This window comes from Botryllus schlosseri, chromosome 12 (assembly GCF_051294905.1).
Source record: "Botryllus schlosseri isolate E-star chromosome 12, Bs_hap1, whole genome shotgun sequence".
Lineage (NCBI taxonomy): Eukaryota > Metazoa > Chordata > Ascidiacea > Stolidobranchia > Styelidae > Botryllus > Botryllus schlosseri.
This window is the reverse complement of record NC_137247.1, coordinates 12,810,957-12,828,288: the sequence shown is the minus strand read 5'-3', so window position 1 is coordinate 12,828,288 and position 17,332 is coordinate 12,810,957. Positions and strand designations below refer to the sequence as shown.

At 40.4% G+C, this 17,332-nt stretch overlaps 2 protein-coding genes across 3 annotated transcripts in view; one reads left to right on the top strand and one right to left on the bottom strand.

The window, feature by feature from the left end:
• Positions 1–13,516, bottom strand: part of LOC145452044 (ras-related protein Rab-18-like) — a 220,346-nt gene extending 206,830 nt beyond the window's left edge. The window contains exon 1 of one of the 2 annotated variants that reach the window (XM_080330259.1): positions 13,499–13,516. The gene's annotated coding sequence lies outside the window, so the exon portion shown is untranslated. The remainder of the gene's footprint in view (positions 1–13,498) is intronic. The other variant, XM_080330260.1, reaches the window with a different exon arrangement.
• LOC145452039 (aldehyde dehydrogenase X, mitochondrial-like) lies at positions 2–13,301 on the top strand. The gene is made up of 14 exons (XM_080330254.1): positions 2–20; positions 89–206; positions 1,704–1,808; positions 1,931–2,071; positions 4,130–4,209; positions 5,878–5,927; positions 6,653–6,843; positions 7,379–7,492; positions 8,077–8,226; positions 8,319–8,456; positions 10,955–11,119; positions 11,523–11,680; positions 12,849–12,963; positions 13,029–13,301. Exons 2-14 carry the CDS (start codon positions 156–158, stop codon positions 13,059–13,061), a joined length of 1,491 nt encoding a protein of 496 aa, XP_080186380.1. The 5' UTR covers positions 2–20; positions 89–155; the 3' UTR covers positions 13,062–13,301.
• Positions 13,517–17,332: the final 3,816 nt, after the last annotated feature.

Sequence of the window (17,332 nt, the reverse complement as noted above, 5' to 3'; positions counted from 1 at the left end):
ATCAAGCGCAGCTAGCAACGGTAACTCATTGACAGCACTATTTACTCGGAAAACTAACGCACTTCACGCATCAAGTATCTCATTGTAGCAACTTTGATCAGGGAAGGGCATTCATAGTTGTCCAGACGCCGAGTACTGTGAATATTTGTAAAACTATGGCGCAATTTCCACCACCTATCGAGAGCCCAGAAATCAAATACACGAAGGTAAGCGAAGTATAAACTTTCTAATTGCTCCAAGTGCATGAGAGAGAGAGAGAGAGAGAGAGAGAGAGAGAGAGAGAGAGAGAGGGGGAGAGAGAGAGGGGGGAGAGAGAGAGAGAGAAAAATAGGATAACTGCTGAGTAGCGTGTAGTGCTGTGTGGCGAACCCATGCGCTAGTTCACGAATTCTGATCCTGCAGCGGAACTGACCCTATCCGTACAATGTGCCAATGTGCAGTAATTTTGCTGTATTTCACATTGCATTGTGCATTGTGTAACCAGCATGTGACATGATGAGTTCGAATAACAAGGGTAGGATAATTTGAGAATCTGCATTCACAGATAAGCCTATTTGATCATTTCGTTCTCGTTGATTAACGGTTGGGTGAGACGAGCATCGGTTGTGAAGCTAACGCACCACCAATATCCTTTATTCACTGGATTACATTTCCGTTCGCGTTTTCGATATGGTTGTTTCATCAGCAGCGAGATCGCAGATAAGAAAACCTTCGAAAATGTCCTTAAATGCCATCATAATAGCCTTGACTAGCATTATATTATCATCACATCCAATGTTCCTCAAAGCTGCGCAGTGCTGACACGGCAGTGCAAATATTAAAGTTGGTCATTTCTTGACAATTTCTACTCAAATTCGCTAGTGGCTAGTCTATGTGCAATTTAGTGCGGAGCGGATCGACAAATTCTCTGGTCCGGCTCCGATCCGGTTGTTCAATTCTCTGGTCCGGCTCCGATCCGGCTCCGGCCGTATCAGGAAAAGTACTGATCCGGCTCCAATCCGGTCCGGCCAAAAATAAAAAAGTCCGGCCAGAAATCCGGCCCTACTCGGTACGGAGGTTCCGTGAATTGATAAATATGCCTCGTTTATGTTCACACTGGCTTGGAGGTTACTTACATGTGGTTGGTTGGTAGTTATATAGTTATAGAAGTCATGCTTATCCATAAAGATACTGGCCGGATCAAAAAAGTAGTGATCCGGCTCCGATCCGACTTCGGCCGCAACAGAAAAAGTACTGATCCGGCTCCGATCCGGTCCGGCCAAAATTGTAAAAATCCGGCCGGATATCCAATCCGGCTCCGGTCCATGCTCCGCACTAAATTATACGCATGCATCGGCATTATGGAACCAAACTACACAAATTACAAATATTTCATGACGAGAAATTGACTCGAAATCGGATAATGTCAGATGAGATAACTTAATTAGATTCGAGTCACATTGAAAGTGTGGGTGACCTGGAAATATCTTGACTCTAGTCAAAACTCGCAGTGACTCAAAATGACTTGGGATTCGAGGGCGGTGCCCGGATTCCAATAGTGGACTCCAGAGATGACTCATGTTACTGCATTATTCTGACATTCAGGCCTAATATATATGCATAATGGTTTCTTTGACTATTCAAGACGTGTACCGCAAAGAAGGTTATTTGCTTTAACATCCGTCTGATAACTTGTATATCAATGCAAAGTTATTTTAATAAAGCTGTTCATCAATAACGAATGGGTGAACTCGGTAAGCGGAAAAACATTCCCCACTATCAACCCATGTACAGAAGAAAAGATCTGCGACGTCCAGGAAGGTGATAAGGTAATGTCAAGATTATACCCTCGATCTCTATCAAATATAGATCGTTTAATAGTAAATGATTGAAATATTGCCGATCTATATTACGCAGCTGTTGCAGAACAACAACACGTATTTCATTTTAGGCTGATGTTGACAAAGCAGTCGCTGCGGCGAAGAAGGCCTTTAGTCTGGGATCAGAATGGAGGAAAATGGATGCTTCGAAACGCGGGCTTCTGCTGAATAAGCTAGCCAATTTGATCGAAAGAGACGCGCAGTATTTAGCGGTATACCTTCTGATCACTCGCGAGCCGAATGAATAGAATGATTCCATAGTATTACCTACAAGTCAATACCCCTGTTTTTCACTGGAATACTTTATTATCAAGCCTATACGTAATAGTATATTGCATTATCTCACGGATCATAAAGGCTGGGCTATAATAAGGCCGCTCTATTCTAGCAACAACTTTATTCGGATTTTGCATAAATACGACGATTGAACGGTTGGATAGACCAGTTATAAACCGCCAAAACAGTTAGCTATGGCGACGATACAAGTTGGCATATTTCCATGCTCCCTTTGTTTTAGTCGTAATGTAAACGCGGACGTTGGAATTCGGTTCATTATAATGTTAATACCGGTAATAATTACGAAATCTTCATTCGGAATTATCTGGATGCCGGGGACATTTTGAGGCAGATGTGATGCAACAATGCGACCACACATACTTGAATTATATTCTTTGTGTAGGTGTTATATTCTCCATTTAACCTGCATATAACGCAGTGGTTTCCAAACGTTTTCATCTTGCGACAAACGACAAACATTAAAAAGCACCTACGCTACATGCGTTAATGCGATGCTTGTTTAATGTTTATACGATAAATGAACATGTACTGCTGAGACGAGATTGCTATATTGGCATGCACATCCGTATTTCGTCTTAAATTGAAACGAATTTCACTATCAACATCTTTCAATTCTTGCTAAAACCGAAAAGATATTTTCAAATCTAGCCATAGACATGCAAGTAGCAATATCGTTGCCTTTGCGCCGAACTGTGAAGTCAGTGTGCACGTTTTGCCTTCTCAGAGTTTGGTGTCAACGTCACCGACTTGTTCCCAATGGTGACTATTGAGTGAAACCGCAACACTGCTGCCGGATGATTATAATGTGGCCTATGCACATTGCACATTTTCGGCATTTGCTGTTGTGAGGGACTATGTAATGGAAGAAGGCTATGTATTACTGAAAATGTCAAAGTTTTATTTAGATATATGATTGATAATAGAATTATTTCTAAATCATCTCCGAATTGCTTCGCGGGCCTGATTACATCGTCTGGCGGGCCTGATTACATCGTCTGGCGGGCCGGATGTGGCCCGCGGGCCGTATGTTTGACACCCCTGACCTACAGGCTTATGACCTATTTCGACAAAATAATTTATAGTTGTTGTATTCAATTTTGAGCACTCTCCTTGTGGTCATTTTATACCAGATCGATAATACTTATTATGATTTCTGAGATGCCAATATATAGCACGATCCACCCTCGTTCCAGACTTTTGTAGAACACAACATACGCAGATCCAATGGCGCGGAGGAGCCTAGATTTAACCTCCAACACTTAGCAAGAGATTCTAGAGTCGACCTCGGTCGGACCCGCAACATATTGGTATAACGGCGGTGCAACTTACCGCTACGCTATCTTTCCAGGGATGGTACTCGAAGTGCTAGGTTGCCGCGAACTATTTTCCCCTTTCAGACGGTGCCGCGAGGTCAAAAAGGTTGAGAACCACTGAACTAACTGGACACCAAATACTCAGGTTAACTGTCCAAGTCCATCTCCGGTGAACTCCGGACCAATCTACTTTTTCATATCGGCTCACTATAGGTGCCGAAATCGCGAGTGGTCATGTTATGAATAATGGTCGCGCCAATCGCGAAAATGTTTTCAGATTCACGAATGAATTTCGTCGAATATTAGTAGTTTCACATGTTACTATCAAATATTTATCCGTCATCAGCCTGTGTGATCAGATTCATCGCTATAGAGTTGATAGAGGGAGTGTTTTCGAAAATTTAGGGCAAGTTATAAATGATGATGCATCTTCGGGTGGGCCAATTGCTATTAGTCACTTTTTTGCAAGCCGCATTGAATCGCGCATGGCGCTACATATATGCAGCTCGTAATCGAAATTTTGTAGATGCTAATTGCTATACATGCGAAATGCGACACGTTCCAGGGTAACTCATATACATTATCGTGACGTCGTTGAACGAAATCACTACTTTTGGTTGCATCAGTTTAATTCTCAGTTATGTATGTTCCGTACGACAGAGTTTGGAAACTTTGGACAACGGAAAACCGTATCTCGCATCCTATTTTGGAGATCTTGATGTAACCATCAAAGTCTACAGGTTAGTCAGCCCCCTACTTTTTACCTACAATATCGCATATTCTGCATCGTCGGAACAATATCCTATAGATTCGAAGGTCCCGTATAGCGGTAGTCTATACTTGCCGTGTGATCGTATGCAACAAACCATTCATTGACGCAAATACCGATTTCTCACCGTTGGATTGCTCGTAAAGTGAACGTTTCAAGGCAATTCAACTTTGCGACCCCTGTTAGTGTTTGCACGCTGCATCAAACTGATATATTCTTATCCATTGTCTTGTGTACTGTACAGTAGGATTGTTAAAAGTATTTTTCCGTAGCACATTTCACTTCACAGGTATAATGATTGAAAGTGTCAGGTTGCAATAAAAAAATCAGGGATATCTCAAACTTCCTGAACTCTCTATCTAGATATCCCTGAATAAAATGCTATGCACCAAATTCGGCTCAACTCCAACCAGTAGCAGCATTTCGCTTGCTGGTGGAATATATACACTCTGTCAGAGCACCCCTAAAAACAAACGTCATAATGCAGTGCGAGCAAAATAGCCACAAGCTCCCTACTGCTTTCGTGCCGCGACAGAAATACTTCGAGATAATGGCACTTCAGATATTAATTTTTTGGTATTTTACCTGACTTTACCTGACCTGTCTTTATCCAAACTCTATCACATGCCTTTCTCGGGACGAAAACGCGCGTAAAAGCACCCCTCTCATACTTAGGGCTTGTCTGGAACGCGACACGACAAAATTTGTCAGTGTTTTATTTTTATAAATAGCATAATAATTATAATTTTCTTCTATTTTCATTCTATTAATAGGCTGAATTTTTAAATTGGAATTGGCCCGCCGCTACTGGCCAAAATTGGACCAGAGTTGGCGTGCAACTTTTGTTAGGCAACTTAACAGTTTGGTCATTGCCATCACATTGCCTGTGAAAATTGAGGAAAAGTATGGTTCTTCTCAACATCCCTGTACAGTGTACGTACAGCCCTGTTCAGGTATCATGCATCTGTAATATAGACAAAGATTGTATAATGCTGGCCGGAATCAATAGAGAATCAAGTTTACCATTATACAGTACAATAATTAGTACAGTACAGTAACTTGTGACTTTTAGAAATACCTCAGAAGACTGGTGTATATTAAGATAATGTATTATCCCCAAATTAGAAATTTATGAATGACGACAACTAACAGTTGAAAGAGCTTCTTGGAGGTTCAGAACTTCAATATACAATTGAATCACGCATCACGCTCACACTTTCATCTGTGTGCCTTGGAGTCGATTTATATTCAAATACATCGCCCCAGGCTTTGTCTGGAAAAGGAGTTCGTGTACTATCTTAAAATAGTACATTGAACGCGCTCCTACTTGAGATCTCATTTCATGCTGGTGACGCCATATTTTGTGATACGATTGTTGATATATACAATGTTCTTTCCAATTCTCTACTAGTTGCTGACGATTAACCCTGACGAGTGTCAGCCGAAAATATTTGGTTCGTTTCAATATGAATATACTATTCAATTGTAAACTAGCAGTTTATCACACACGACGTCACCTAATGTAACCTGTGTGTCCGATGCTATTTACAATCAGAACAATTTCAGTCATGATCAGATTGATTGACTGAGCGGGATCTATTATTAGATCTCATCTAATGTGTGGCTCTTATTTATACAGATATTACGCAGGATGGACCGACAAAAACCATGGCAAAGTCATACCGATAGGTACGTCACCTATAAATATCCACAAGGCGCATTTGCGCATTTGTTCTATTTATAATCGCGTTACAATCGTCTACAATTGGAGCAGGCTTAAATTGAATCTCGTGAATGTGTATGTGCTGTGCAATTGTACGGGTGCAGTGTATTGGATTATAACAATTTGTTTCAACTTTCTAAGGTTTGGTATTCGATCCTCTATTTTGGATGAAAAAGACTAGACAGTTGTTCACGTATAATTTAGGAGTTCTACGTATGCGTTAGCGATACACCGCCTTTTTGCGTGTATATTCAACTGGATAGTCGTCCCTCGATTCAGAGTAAATTGTGACTCAATCTGCATTTCAAACAGCCAGAATCATGCAATGACTTTGAATTATTCCTCGTGCTTCGAAAATTCGAATTGACCTGACTTTTGACTTGACTTGACTTGACTTGACTCGCGTCACCGTCAAAATCGTTTGACTTGACTTGATTCGAGTCCCCGTCGAAAATCGAGGGACATGACTTGACTCCCGTCAAAACATGAAATGTTTCGAGATGACTTGTGACTCGAAGGTAGTCGTAAAACGTACTGATTGTACTTCTACCCCGGGTGCCTTTGGCAGAGCTCGAAACTCGCTACTTATACTCAAGTATAAACGGTACAGTTTTCTCAACTTATAATTTTCCGGGATTGTCCATTCTCAAATATGGAAACTCTAATGTATACGTTATTTCTAAATTACCAGACGGGGAATACTTTTGCTTCACAAGACACGAACCAGTTGGCGTGTGCGGCGCAATAATCCCTTGGAATTTTCCGTTAGCGATGCAAGCATGTAAACTTGCTCCAGCCCTTGCCTGCGGAAATACAGTCGTTTTGAAGACGGCCGAACAGACTCCACTGTCTGCTCTTTATGTCGCATCTCTCATCAAGGAGGTATTGGAATTGACAATATGCATGCATTTGAAGCCCACGTAGATTTTCCCATCCGAGTCACCATTTCTGCTTGAAGGCCATATACCATAGTAGTTGCTTCCAGTTGTCCAATGTTAATGTTCTACCTAATGATACATACCACATTTAAACGATGTATGTGCGGGAAACAGTTTTTATACGGCGAGAAAATATTCAAAAGGATATTTATCGATGCCACGTCTGATATTCTTCGTGGTTCATATAGATGATTTTGTTTTTCATTCTTGGAGAGCAGTGACGTATACATATGCATTAATGGAAATTTTGATGTTTAAGATTTATCAGAAATAGCATTGATCCAAACTAGGGACCCTTTTGAAAGGATTCGAATTTGATGTGCACACAAATTAGATCAGGTTACGTTACGGATAGTTGGATGGTTCATGCATATACTTTGATAGTTGGCAATTTGAAATCACGGTCTATCGAAGATAATCATCAGCTTGGGGCCTATGATCTGCTCCTCGGCAAAATTGTAGCGACGATATCTTCACAGGCGGGTTTTCCTCCTGGTGTGGTGAACGTCATTTCCGGATACGGTCCAACAGCGGGAGCTGCGATTTCTGAACACATGGATGTCGACAAAGTTGCCTTTACTGGATCCACCGAGGTATAAACAGATATGATCAAAGTCATCAGTGTTGCTGCTCAACTAAAAGTAGAAGTAGCAATTTCAAGGACATTTCAAAACTACTTCAAGTAAAATTATAAATTAAGATTCGAAAAGTACTCAAGTAAGTAGCTACAACAAATAGATTTAGTCGATGGCTTCCATACTTTTAGCAGTTTCGAAATTCGCGGGTGCATCTCCGCGATGTATATACGCAAATGACCAATGACACTATAGATAGGTACAATTTTCGAAAGTATATTCACCTACCGTGATTCAGGTGTGCTTTCGCCCACTCGTCATAACAGTTTCACTGCGATGCAAGCATATCTAAAATCTATCTTCTACTTTACAAAATCCAAATTGTAAAGGGTAAGTAGTTTTGCATTCAAACATGTCAAGTAGAAATGGAAGTAGTGTAAAAACATAACCACTTGAGTAAATAATTCAAGTAGGCAAAACAACTTGAGTATTTGGAAAAAGTAGAAGTACATCGTTACTGACCACCTCTAGGTATATGTTTCCTGATTTCCATTTTCCTGCACTAAAACGAAGAGAAATACACTCCGAAAACTCAATTTCAGGTTGGGCAGCGCATTATGATGGCAGCAGCGCAGTCAAACTTGAAAAGAATTACGCTGGAACTTGGAGGTAAAAGCCCAGTCATCGTATTCGCCGACGCGGACATTGACACGGCAGTCGAAACTGCGCATTTTGCTCTCTTCATGAACATGGTAAGAAATCTTCTCGACTTCCAACACCATTTCAATGCATCACCATATTTTAAATAAGATACTTCGTCATTAGTTTTTACTCTTTATTGTAGGGCCAAGTATGTACCGCCGGCTCGCGGGTTTACGTGGAAGATTCGATTTACGACGAATTCGTCAAGAAAAGCGTGGAGAGGGTCAAACGGCGAGCGGTGGGAAGCCCGTGGCAACCTACGACTGAACATGGCCCGCAGGTACAGCCTCCACGTTTCAGCAGCGAAAATAAATCGAAGGATCTATAAACTGTAGGAATAGAGGGTAATTCGCGATGAGAAATTTCACAAAACCAGACTATATATGATCGCAAAACTCTCCGATAAACCAAACTCATGTGATTAAGTACTATAGGTAGTCAGTAACGACGTACTAATAGGGTTAGTTCGGATATCAATAATTTTCACTATCCGGATATATCCGGATATTTGGAATTTGTCTAACCGGTTAACCGGACAATAACTGCTAAGTAAGACAATCGATTTCATGAGGTCTGCATGAAAAACGGATCGCAAAATCATTACACAGTGTTATTGTAGAGTACCTATACGTACACGCGCAAGCGCAGTACGAGCAGACTTTGTGGTATCCTTTTGACCATTCTTATGTTAAGGTTTGGAGTACGAGAAGGACGACTAGCTGATACTGGAATTGATGCCGAAATGATACCTCGCTCTAATTCACGTGATCAGGCACGCAGCCAGTCTAAAATTTAGGGGGGCTTGAAATAAAATGATGGGGTTTCGATTTTTTTCGAATTAATTATCAGCGGAAATCAATTACGCTTGCACTCACGCACATGTTTGCGAACATTAGATGTTATTCAGTTTCGCGGTGTCACTCTCATAATACACTTAACGGCATGTCGTCACCAAGCCATCGGGAGATAGGATCGTGAACATTGTGCATGCGATTGTGCAGGCCAGCGATGGAATAGTGTGCACACTGCACACTGCATAGGGCTTATTGCAGATGCGATTCTTTAATCCACCGGAACTATAGGCTTGTTGAAGACGCGATAAATCAGGCCAGATACGATAGCCGAGCGTGCGGCAATCAATTACCTAATGTGGCGATCTTCTCAACAAGAGACCACGTCACGTTACATTGTGCAATGCGCACAGACGCATCTCGCTAATTGACAACACGCTTCTCGCTAATCGGCCGCGCACAATACTGAATACGACTTATTGAAGATTACTAAAAAGTGTAAAACTCATTATCAACGATTCTTTTTTATCCGGTTAACCGGCAGAATTATATCCGGATATCGGATAGTAAAAATACCTACGGTGAACCGTTATCCGGATAATCTAACCCTAGACTAATACTTACTTATTTAGTGCAATTTTCGCTTACTTGCACTAATTATTCAAGTTTAGAATACTTCCAATTACCAGTTATTTAGTCACTGCAAATATTGACTCGAGTCAAGTCAAGTCATTCGATTTGTGAAGGTAGGCTCAAGTCAAGTCACTCGATTTTTGGAGGTGACTCGATTCAAGTCGAGTCAAGTCAAGTCAAGTCAAGTCAAGTCAAGTCAAGTCAAGTCAAGTCAAGTCAAGTCAAGTCAAGTCAAGTCAAGTCAAGTCAAGTCAAGTCAAGTCAAGTCGAGTCAAGTCAAGTTAAGTCAAGTCAAGTCAAGTCAAGTCAAGTCAGGAGTCAAGTCACCATTCAAGTCAACTTGATTATAAGTAGTACGAGACATAATTACGTTATTGCATTTTGATAGCTGTTTGAAAGTCGCCATTTGTTTTGAATCGAAGGACGAATATATAGAGTCAAATAAACATGCAAAAAAGGCGTCGTATCGCTCACGCATACGTATAGAACTGCTAAACTATGTATAACTGTATATAGCCTCAGTCTATATCAGCCAAAGTAGAGAATAGAATACGAAACCTCAAAAACGAATTGATATGAACCCGTCTACACATCCGTGAGATACAATTTAAGCCTGCGCCGATGGTTGGCGAATAATAAAAACCTATGCAAACTTATTAAGATTCGATTTAAATCATACAAGAGGTTTGGTTAAAGTGACTACCGAGTACCGACCATAATGAGCAGTCTATAGAATAGATTACTTTACTCCTAGTTGACGACAACGAAAGCTGTAAGCTCCAATCAGTTCGTTTGCGGTCAATTTATTTGTGACAGAGAAATGGAGGCTCAGTAAAACGAACAATCATTGAGTGATTGCTCACTCTCACAGGACACACCAGCGTATCGCGCACAATCCGAATATATGCAAAATAAGCCATTTTTATCTACACCGTTACTTAAGTCCATCCACATTTCTGAAACGTCGGGTCAAGTCAAGTCAAGACATTTTTGCAAAGTAACTCGAGTCACGTCATACGAAAAAGTGGACTCGAGCCATCCCAACACTGAGATTCACCCAGCACTTTCGAAAGTAGGGACCTTCGATCGGCTACTAAAAGTCTGCGACGTGACGACCAAATCTAATATTGGAAACTATTTATCTGGGTGCCTTCCAAGCATTTCATTTTATACTCTTCTTCTCTCACTTGAAATAGCTTTGACATGTCCAGGAAATCTCTACTTCAGCTTGTAACTCAATATATACTTACGGTGTTACTTTTACTTCTATTTGAATAACAACTCTGACCGTCTATGATTTTAAGTAGCAGCATGAATGGCTTTTCAATCCTTATTTCCTTTACCTTTGAAACAGGTCGACCGCGAACAATTTGATAAAATCCTCGGCCTTATCGAGCAAGGAAAACAATCGGGTGCAAAACTTATGTGCGGAGGGAAGCGATGGGGCGACAAAGGATATTTTATCGAACCGACCGTGTTCGCTGACGTGGACCAGAATTCAGTCATCGCGAGGGAAGAGGTGAGCGGCCATTAAAACTGGCAATATAGAGAGAAAGAGAGAGAATATTTATTTGGCAATCGTGCAAATCAATATGATATACAGGTAAGCAAGGTGTATAGACGGGAGGTTCGATATACCAGCGTCATCAAAGCTGAGCATCCAAAGTCAGGAGCACCTTAATACAGAAGTCGTTATCATCAAACCTAGGATTGAGTAATAACAAAAGATAAATTTAGAGAAAATAACACCGCATCAAGGAAATTAATTATAAATTAGATAAGGTCAATGGTCATTTGGCTCTTGCAAATACAATTTAACGGGGCTTGAGAGCAGAGAGTCAAAACATCGTTCTTGAAACTCACAAGAAGGAAATCCGTTTAAAACCAAAAAAGGTAACTCTAATTCGCCTTTCTTCGTATAGATATTTGGACCCGTGCAACAAATAATGAGATTCAAAACCATCGACGAAGCGATTGAAAAGGCGAACGATACGAAATACGGCCTCGCCTCCGCCGTGCTCACCAAAAATATGGAGACGGCCATGAAGATGTCAAGCGCCATAAAGGCCGGAACCGTTTGGTGAGAGACTGGATTATATTACTGACCAGCAATTATAATTATATTAGGAACTACACTACACAGACATCATATATATGGTATAGTTATTTTATAAAAGTAAGTGTGTAGCGGTCGCTGAAACGACTTGTTGCAAGACACGCTTGTATAGTGCTTGATTGGAGTCGACGCTACAGCTACAGTTCCCGTTGTACGCACTAGTCGACTGACTAATGACCGCTCTGAGTACTCTTGCAATCCTGATCATACACGCAGATCCAAGGAGCTTTCTTTAATAGCACAGAACAGTCAAATAGTAGTAATTAGTGGTCAGAAACTTGTAGATCAACCAGGATCAAATCATACTGCAACATATTAACGAATATAGAAAGTTGAAAATGGTTGGATGTAGCTAATTGTCTGTATGTGTATACGACTCTGCGGTTGAAGCGCGAGCACCTCACGCTCGTTACGGCGCTACACTGGTGATCTCTCAAAGCATGTGGCATGTGCTTCGCAGACTACTTTATCAATAAGATTAAGGTCGCGGGAAATGAGGTTAGGTGAAGGGGTGCGTGAGAAGATTACTGGCACCCTGCTGGGACAGATGTTACAAAGTGTATCCCATTGCATATGGATCCGTGCTACCATACACGGCGTACTGCACATAGTGGCATTTATGATAACTCTAAAATAGTCAACATGAAGAGTTGATGACAAATATCTGCCCCTCACTCTGAAGAAAAATGTTCGACAACTCCATAAACCAGACAAAATATGGGTTTTACTCTTGAAGAATAGTCGCAAGGTCTCCCCTCTCTCGTACAAAAGACGTGGGGCAAAATAATTCAACGCAAAATGGAATCGGCTCATTTTTGAATTCCCCAGTGGAGAAGGACTAGTGCATAGGCATATTAGCTTAAAAATATCGTTCATAGGTAACAAGAATAGATAAGATAAATGATAGTAATCGTGCAATGTTGCGGTCGTGTGATCCATTTTGGTAATGAGTTTCAAATACACGCCTTCTGCTAATTTTATCAGAACAGTAAGAAAGATTCAAGTGATTAATAATCGCCAATTATTATAACGATCATTCCAGCATTAATAAAATAATATAGCTCTACTTTTCATACTTCTTATGGCCCATAATATACAGCCTTCATTCTGAATTATATGCGTTGTAAAATAGGATCAATACGTACCATGTCCTTGCGGGAGCGGCACCTTTCGGCGGGTACCGAATGTCAGGACAAGGAAGGGAAATGGGCGAGTACGGCCTGAGAAATTACACCGAAGTGAAAACGGTATGTTTCTGGTGCTATCAAAACTATTTTCTTCATAATTTCGAGGCTATGCGATTAAATTACAGGTCACCATGAAAATTTCAGAGAAGAACTCATAAAAAGAATATTGCAGTTATCGGGAATATATTAATGTCTTCTATTCTCTATAATTCTTTCTCTAAATATTGGACGTCGTACAACAATGTTTTGTTTTTCTATAATAGCTAACATGTTTGTATAACCTAATACTGATTGGTGTGGAGAGATATTTTCTTGCCATCAATGACCGAAACAAACATGTTATGTAATTTCAAGACAATATTAAAGCAAGTATCGAAATATATATATTATCAATGTTAGTACTGTATGGTTATGGCTCATACCGTCACGCATGACTTGTGTTCATGCTGACAAAGACTTTTGTGTCAACTCACTAGAGCTGAAGGTAGTGACAACTGCACGTTTCGGTTAAGTCTTTTGTTCATTTATTTTCAGCTTAATCATTTATTTGAGTATAAAACTTACTAATAAATGCATAATTGTACATGGTTAAGCTTAATACAACCAAATATTGAAAAGTTTGTCCCAGTGCAAATAATGTGATTCGGATTAATACGTGGAAATAAAGACTGTGAAGATCAACTAGAGTTCTATGGAAAAGAAGGACTTGTTGGATATTGTGAAACGGCAGCTACAATCATCACTATAAACTACAAGGGCTTGGAGCAATGTTCCCTTTAAGCTGCGCACGTGCGCAAATTCGCAATCCTGACATGGTCTCTGCGCACAGAAAATCTAAGTTAAGCCACAAAAATCAGAGTGATGACATTTTTTTTAGTCGTTGCGCAATGTTGTTCAAGGGACCGCGCAGTGAATTGGTGAGTGCGCGCAGACTCGTCAAAATTTGAGGGAACATTGGTTCGGAGGGTTAGGGTAGGCCGACTTGATAACATCTCTCCTCGTGATGTGCCCTAACTTTACGCGATTTGAAAATAGCTTAATATCACATGAATTCTGTCGAAGTCTGTAGTACACGGTCCTTGGCCTGTGTAAACGGATGAATTTACATGCGAGGCTTATCGCCTGCAATCTTGTGACAGGAAATAGCGTCGTAAGCTTTCGCTTGCAACACTAATCCGGCGTACTGATTAAATGAAGAATAGACGAGTAATGTAGGCCTACCACCCAGCGTACTGTTGAATTTTTATCTATAGTCTCCTATGACCGTCGTCTTATCCTCATAAGCGGAGTTTTACAAAAGCCTATAACGGAAGGTGGCCTTGTTAGAAGTTGGTGGCTCAGGAAAAACAAATAAGAATATTATAATGACTGCCCAGTGCCCACACCTGTCGTCGGGATGAGTACATAAAGAACAGATCATAGTAACTGGTATTTAGTGAATGCTATTGTCGCATTGCTTCCGAAAACCTAAATATTAATAATGTCAGAGCTCCAAGGAATGTGAAATTAGGTTTTAGTGCAGGGGCGGGCAACAGACGGCCCGCGACGAAATTTTGTCCGGCCCACGGACAGTTTTCCGTCTTACATGATAACACTACTTGCTTACGTCAAATTTTAGTGACTGTATGTTATTATACGCAGCGTGCGAGAGTGGAGCTTACGCGTATGCTCATCGAATCGAGAACACTTGCAATATCGGCATTTACGATGTACTCAACCCTAATGAATTGATATGTTGTTGTTGTTTGCGGTACCGGGCTTATCAAACGCTTTGAATTCTTAACCATTTGTAATCGGCCGGCCTACTAATCAAAATTTTACTGCATCCACAAAAAAGACGATCTACCTTTACGAATTTATGACTACAAACGTGAACACCTAAAAAAATCATTTTTAAAGAGGTGTGCCCCCTTAATTAAGGATTGCACCTTGGGTTGATTGATCAGAGAGAAACAGAAATGGCGGTGCCTGTAAGACAATGCCGTTCTCCAATTCACATTGTTTTCGTCATTATCGGCGAAAAATGGCTTTGAAGTGACATTGCTGTAGTTAAAATGCCCGGCTTGTTGCGAAACATCGTGTTGTCGCCGCTGAATCAGATAGCCTAATTGAGTAGGCCTGGTGGTAAAGTTAACCTATAATGATATCGGCTAACAATTTTCTCTATGGCTGCAGTTATTATCCCGGTTTGTAGTGACCGTGTGGAATGACAGTAAAACAATTGGGGTCTGGCTATCCTCGCGCGTACAGTAGGGCTCTTCAAAAATGACTTTTTTCTCAAATCGTACTGGCTACTTGATAAAATTGTTAGGTTACCTAATTTAAGCCTACACACCAAATTGGTTCAATTCCAACCAGTAGTCGCATTGCTACAGGAGAAGAAAGTTTCTATTTATTATATAAAAATAAAAAACAAACAATTTGAAAATTTTCTGTTCACCCCATGAAAGTGTTAGGTTGTCTGTAGAAACGATGTTCACCAAATTTGGTTCAATTCCAAACAGTGGAAGCGGAGTTATAGCCGTCGAAAATTTTGGATTTGAATAAAATAGTATTTACGGTGGGCACCACTATAATAAATAATTGAAGAATTGGTCACCGTAAATACTATTTTATTCATAATCCAAATTTTTTTACGGCTATAACTCCGCTTCCACTATTTGGAATTGAACCAAATTTGGTGAACATCGTTTCTATAGACAACCTAACACTTTCATTCCTTTTCGCTTTGTCTGAAAATGCCAGTGTTGGGATCAAAACACTATACCTTCGAGTCATTGTACATTTTGACTCGAGTCAAGTCAAGTAATTCGATTTTCGAAGGTGTCTCGAGTCAAGTCAAGTCACTCGTTTTTTGGAGGTGGCTCGAGTCAAGTCAAGTCAAGTTAAGTCGCGAGTCATGTCACAACTCAAGTCAAATTGAATTTTCGAAGTATGAGTGATGATTCAAAGTCATTACCTTTTGCTAGCTGTGTGAAAACAGATTGATTGGTCTTTTATATTGAATCAAACAACGAATATAAAGTTGACTATACATGCAAAAAGGCGTTGTTTCGCTCACACACACTGATAATAAAATAACTGAGCCAAAATAGAGGATCGAATACGAAGCCTCGAGAAAGTTGAAGAAAATTGATATGATATGGTACAATACACTACCCATCTACACATCCGGAGGTACAGAACTTCAATACAACAATTGATTATAGCCTACTATTCAAGCAAGATACAGTGATTTAATAGACACTGTTTACTTGATGACTTGAAATTGACTCGTAAATTTTTCTCAGGGTCACGAGTCATTCGAGTCAATCCACATTTCTGAAGCGCTGAATCAAGTCAAGTCGAGTCATCCCAACACTGGTAAATGCACATATCCTGATTGTGGATATATATAAGGGTTTCTCAAACAGTGGGCCACAGGAGCATTTTGAGGTGGGCCACAGAGGTATTTGAAAAATTGTAGAATTAGTGAAAAGTTTTGTTTTTCGCACAAAAATATATTCATATCATCGAATTATACGTTGAGTAACCTGTACATAAACCTTTTCATCCGACTCTGATGAGTCGTAGTGGAACGTATGGGGTCACAATGTGCCAGTCCAAAATGGGGGGGAAACACGACAACTTTTGTCCCACGACTATGACAACCTACGGCTAGCAGCAACGGGAGTAATTTCGATTGTGTAATAACTGGAAATTAATGCTGAAAACCAAGTATTCCGGCAGCTTCATATGTCGCATGCCGTTGAAAAGGGTGTGCAATGTGCATTAAACTCGTACTGAAGTGTATTTGATGTAGATTTACGGTACTTCGGCAGGTTGTATTGTTGTAACATAAAAATGGACAAAATTGCAATCAATTATTACCAACTGCCTGTTGAAGTGTGCGGCACCACCGCAGCGAATCGTAATTCAGTGCAGCACAATAATCCTTGGAGTCGGATTAAAATGTCCGGTCTTCGAATCATTGTATGTAAGAGTCACATGAATTGATTGTGTCATTGGATTCAATGTACCGACATCGCAACTTCAGTAGGTATATGACATACTATGTACATTGTAGAGCAGGGGTGGGCAAACTACGGCCCGCGGGCCGCATGCGGCCCGCAACATCGTTTTGTGCGGCCCGCGAGATACTCAAGAAAATATGGAAATATTGATAAAATTCGTACAAAAAACCTACAGGGACCAAATTAAACTTTTTTAAAATATAATTTACCATATATGTTAATTCTAAGGTAAATACTTCCTATGTTATTTTTTATGAATAATTTCTGGCGCGACAGAGTGGCCTCGAGGCCCACGCATTTTGAAAGGTTTGAACTGCTAAACATCACAGATATCCTAAACGGGATTGATATAATTCGGATCGCGAGTGTGATTCCAGATTGGCCACTTCCGCAGCAACGTTTATTACTTTTAGTGC

What these genes read in the sequence shown, in the direction of transcription:
- LOC145452039 (XM_080330254.1), top strand. Translation starts at nt 156, where the DNA reads ATGGCGCAATTTCCACCACCTATCGAGAGCCCAGAAATCAAATACACG. An exon ending in CCTTTACTGGATCCACCGAG is followed by an intron (nt 7,493 to 8,076) that starts GTATAAACAGAT and finishes ACTCAATTTCAG; the next exon opens with GTTGGGCAGCGCATTATGAT. An exon ending in CGACTGAACATGGCCCGCAG is followed by an intron (nt 8,457 to 10,954) that starts GTACAGCCTCCA and finishes CCTTTGAAACAG; the next exon opens with GTCGACCGCGAACAATTTGA.